The 4,707-nt window shown below is 37.1% G+C and overlaps 2 protein-coding genes across 2 annotated transcripts; both read right to left on the bottom strand.

Moving 5' to 3' along the window:
* Nucleotides 1-243: 243 nt before the first annotated feature.
* LOC124894828 lies at nt 244-1,723 on the bottom strand. Its single transcript, XM_047405349.1, has 3 exons — nt 1,652-1,723; nt 1,136-1,243; nt 244-400 (listed from the first exon to the last, which is right to left on the bottom strand). Exons 1-3 carry the CDS (start codon nt 1,693-1,695, stop codon nt 244-246), a joined length of 309 nt encoding a protein of 102 aa, XP_047261305.1. The 5' UTR covers nt 1,696-1,723.
* A 95-nt stretch (nt 1,724-1,818) lies between these two features.
* On the bottom strand, nt 1,819-3,162 carry LOC124894827 (protein WVD2-like 7; the record flags this gene model as incomplete). The annotated part of the gene is made up of 2 exons (XM_047405348.1): nt 1,819-2,222; nt 2,377-3,162. A coding segment is annotated over one exon (656 nt), but the record flags the coding sequence as incomplete, so codon positions are not given.
* Between the last annotated feature and the right edge of the window lie 1,545 nt (nt 3,163-4,707).

Raw genomic sequence — 4,707 nt, 5'->3', positions numbered from 1 at the left:
TTTCCTGGCCCGCTCTTCTGTTTTGAAGCGGAAACTAGATCCATTCTGTTTCACGACTGGTTGACATGAATTTACACTCTCCTTATCCCTGTACAACAATAATATGTCTAAGATATACGTATATGAACACAATATGGAGTTAAAGCTCAAAATTTCTCCACGATATATACCTGTTTACTCTTTGATATAATCTATGGCTAACTTTCTCTGTACAGAAAGCACAAGAAGCGACAACCTTTCTTGCTATTGGTTGTTCTTCAGTGCTACATCATTCAATAATAAATGAGGTTGAGACAAATAGTATGAATCAGTGCTACCAAAATATCCCACATTTTCAACATGGTAAAGCAGTATACCTTTTATGTTGATTAAGTACATTAGCTTTTGAACCCGAAGAAACCTGTATAAAGCAAGTTATCTGTTACCGTAAAATTTGATGATCAATTTAAGAATAACTGAAGAATAATCTAGCTAAAAAGAAAGTTAAGTAATAGTTCAACGGCATTGAAGATTCTCTTATTCAAATTTCAGCTTTGAAAGGATATTAGGAAGTTGAAGTTTAATGAGAATCAAAGTTCCTAACCATGCCATTCTAGATAACCAAATTAACTTTGAACAAACCTGTTACCGGTGTACACTTTATCACCTAGACCAATGAGATTGAAACAACATAGGGCCCTAAGGAAGTATGTTGCATAACACGCATACCTAATGTCAACAAAATGAGCCCTAAAGGACGTCATAATAGGATGACCAAGGTACAAGATGATCTATTCTGCCCTTTAGTGTCAATGTTTCATTCGATCAACGATAGAAAGATAGAGCTCCACTATTCCTCCCTTTTTTTATTGGTTTTAATTTTTTGAAAGGTAAAATCGCTTGTCCAACAAAGGGGATTTGAGCCATAAAATGACAGGAGAGTGCTTGTTTCTACCATAAACCAGTAAAATAGCTTGTAAAAAAACTTACAAACAAGATTTACTTTCATGTGAAAACAGTAGGCTAAGTGCACGGATTTGATGTTACCTAGTTTCAACACAGAAAAATAGAAAATAACTGAAGAAATAGGAAGACACTTGTGAAAAGTGAAATTTGGCGATCTGAATGCTCATTATTTGAGACCTGTTTATAATACCTTGATTTTTTATGAGCGGTGGTCAGGTTCACGATAGAAGGCAGGAATGGGAGTTGCTTTGAAATTGAGATTTCTCCATAGCTGTTTGATCTCAGCTTCTTTCTTTTCCTACACATAGCACAACATAAATCAAACGAACAGTCAGCATTTTTTTCCTGCACATAGCACAAAGTAAATCAAACGAATAGCCATCATGAAGTAAATCAAACAAAAAGTCAGTCAGTATTTCTTGATTCTGATAAAATAATTGTCATCTAACTCTTGCTAATTATATTTTACACACCCTCGGTTTCAATTTATTTGTCATACTTTCCTTGTTAGTCCGTTTAAAAAAGATTGCATCTTTCCTTTTTTGGCAACTCTTTAATTCCAAATTTTCACATGACACAATTAAGACCACACGATATATCACATGACTTTAAAGAGCTAACACTCAACAATTAGCAGCCTATGACTCTCCATATTAATTTGGACCTATTTTCGTTAGTCACAACAATCAGACCCCGGGTTTATTACCTGGGTTCTTGGTTGGAGCTGACGTGTTTCTTCCTCTTTGGCATACACTTTCTCCTCAATCTTCATAAAGAACTGAAATCAATATCAAAAACTTTTTTTTTAGGTTTTATACGACATTTTATAAGACACAAGAAATTGGTCCTTGCCTCTTTCTTTTTCTTGGCCCGCTCTTCAGTTTTGAAACAGAAACTAGATCCATTCTGTTTCACGCCTGGTTGACATGAATTTACACTCTCCTTATCCCTGTACAATAATTATGTCTAAGATATATGTTTATGAACACAATATGGAGTTAAAGCTCAAAATTTCTCCACGATATATATTTGTTTACACTTTGATATAATCTATGGCTAACTTTCTCTGTACAGGAAACACGAGAAGCGACAACCTTTCTTGCTATTGGCTGTTCTTCAGTGCTACATCATTCAATAATAAACGAGGTTAAGAAAAATAGGATGAATCAGTGCTACCAAAATATCCCACATTTTCAACATGGTAAAGCAACATACCTTTTATGTTGATTAAGTACATTAGCTTTTGAACCCGAAGAAACTTGTATAAAATAAGTTATCTGTTACCATAAAATTCGATGATCAATTTAAGAATAACTGAAGAACAATCTAACTAAAAAGAAAGTTAAGTAAAGTTCAACCGAATTGAAATAGCAAGTTTACTCATCTTCATTGAAATTTAAAAATAACACTAAGCCTAAACCTGATACAAACCTCTGGATAATTAAAAGCTGAATTTCCAGCATGAGATTAAATTTTGCTTCAGCTTCCAGAAGTTCAGGAGCACTCTGAAGAACATCAGAACTATTGGTATCTTGTTTAGTCTGGGGTCCAGAATGACAACTTATACTATCTTCTCCGCTATATTCTGTGACTTCAATGTCTCCGTTTCTTGATCCTTCTCCCCCATATTCTGTGACTTCGATGTCTTTGTTGTTGATCCATCAAAACTCTCCTCAAAGCATGCAGAATCACCAACCTCATTCACTCGCTCAGAATCTCCATCATAGCCTGTATTCTTTGCTTGATACTTTTCATTCTTCGATAAATGGGTTGAGCTATCATAATTTTCATCAAAGCGTGCAGAATGGCCTACTTCATTAACATGCTCAAAGCGCCCCACATAACCTTCATTTTCACTAGCCTGATACTTTCCATTCTCCAGTAAAGTGGCTACTTTGTCATGATTTTCAACAAAGCATGCAAAATAGCCAATCTCATTAACATGCTTAAAGTCCCCCTCATAATATGTATTCTCAGATCCATCATTACTAGCTTGAGAATCAGCCCCATCCTGACAGTCAGATGAACTCTGGCATAGAAGTGCCCTTCTTCTAAAAAGCTCCTCAAAATATGCCTTTTTCTCAGTTACAGAACCTGGCTTGATGTATTTCTCAACCTCTTTAAGATACCTATTATGTGTGAAAGAAGATCTCCTCTCCCAACATAAAGCTTCATTCTCAAATCTACCGAATGAGATAGATCCAGATTGCCACGAATCTGCCCGTCAATTTTGGTAAGTAAATAAAGATCAGGTAGCAAGTAAAAGAGCCACATAGATTTAGTTCTCAAGGAAAATCTTCATTTCCCCCTAATGGTCTAATTAGTAATGTCTCAAGTAGTGTATCCTAACATGATTAAACAGACAATCTTATGAGATAACAGAACTCTTAAAATCTTTTCCACTAAAAGTTCAGCGTAACAAAGCCTAAATCAATGAGCAAGTATGTTTCCTAGAAAGTACCCAAGGCAGGATTTGAAGTAACACACGAAGAAGTTGAAAGGGGTTCAACATCCCAATTAACTAAAGAATAAGAACAACAAACTTTTCTAATAAATCCAGCAGCAACATATAAGAGAAAAATACAATTAAGAACAAAAAAATTAACCATAGAAATGCATTTGAAAATGACAGTAGCAAAGAGTAAGATCCAATAGAAGCTTTACCTGAAAACGAAGCCTAAATGGTTGTCACGACCCGACCCGAGGTCCTGGCCGTGACGGGCATTCCGAACCACACAGGCCCGAGATACCCCTGTCACATTCCAACCCACTGGTGATATTGTCCGCTCTGGGCCCAGGCCCGCACGGCTTTAAAACGCGTCACTAGGCAGTAAGGCTTTCTCACTTATATACCCAGCATCTCTCTTGTATTTTGCCAATATGGGACTCCTTCCTAAGTTGAGGTGTCACATACACCTCTCCTTACGGACTCAGCTTCCTCGCTGAGGTTTTCCCCATCGAATGGGATTTGCCTACACTTAAGACTGAGGTTTGCCCCGCCTTACCAGGATTCGCCTACACTCAGTTTGAACTCTAGCCCACATCGACAAGGACGACACAGGAGCGGCTCTGATACCATTCTATCACGACACGACCCTAGGTCCTAGCCGCGACGGACATTCCGAACCACACAGGCCTGAGATACCCCTACCACTAGTGATATTGTCCGCTCTAGGCCCAGGCCCGCACGGTTTTAAAACGCGTCACTAGGGAGTAAGACTTTCTCACTTATATACCCAGTATCTCTCCTGTGTTTTGTCGATGTGGGACTCCTTCCTAAGTTGGAGTGTCACAATGGTTCTTCAATACCACCTGCCATTTCAAAACTGATCCTTCTTTAAAGTACCTTCCTGCATTTCCCAAAAATAAAATCTTACAACTTTGGCAAAAATAAAACAACAAAAAACCAAACACCCCATCACTTAAAAATACAATCTTTTCACTAAACATCATCAAAACGGACCAAAATGAAATCCTGCAGATACCAAAATCTTAAAAATCTGGGAAAAAAATGCACCACAAAAAAAATCAAAAAAGAAAAATCAAACACCCCATCACTTGAGAATAGTCTTTCCACTATTCCATACATAAACATCATTAAAATGGATCAAAGAAATGGAATTATACAGAGAGAAAGGAGCAAGAAAATCTCAAAATTCTGAAGTTCTTGTCACAATCGTTCTCCACTGCATCAAAACCATATGAAAGAATTCTGTTAGCGCTTCATTGCACGACGACTCAACTTTCTACATTACACTTCTA

This window comes from Capsicum annuum, unplaced genomic scaffold, assembly GCF_002878395.1.
Source record: "Capsicum annuum cultivar UCD-10X-F1 unplaced genomic scaffold, UCD10Xv1.1 ctg77849, whole genome shotgun sequence".
Lineage (NCBI taxonomy): Eukaryota > Viridiplantae > Streptophyta > Magnoliopsida > Solanales > Solanaceae > Capsicum > Capsicum annuum.
The sequence above is the reverse complement of the archived record's forward strand: the minus strand, read 5'-3'. Positions and strand labels throughout refer to the sequence as shown.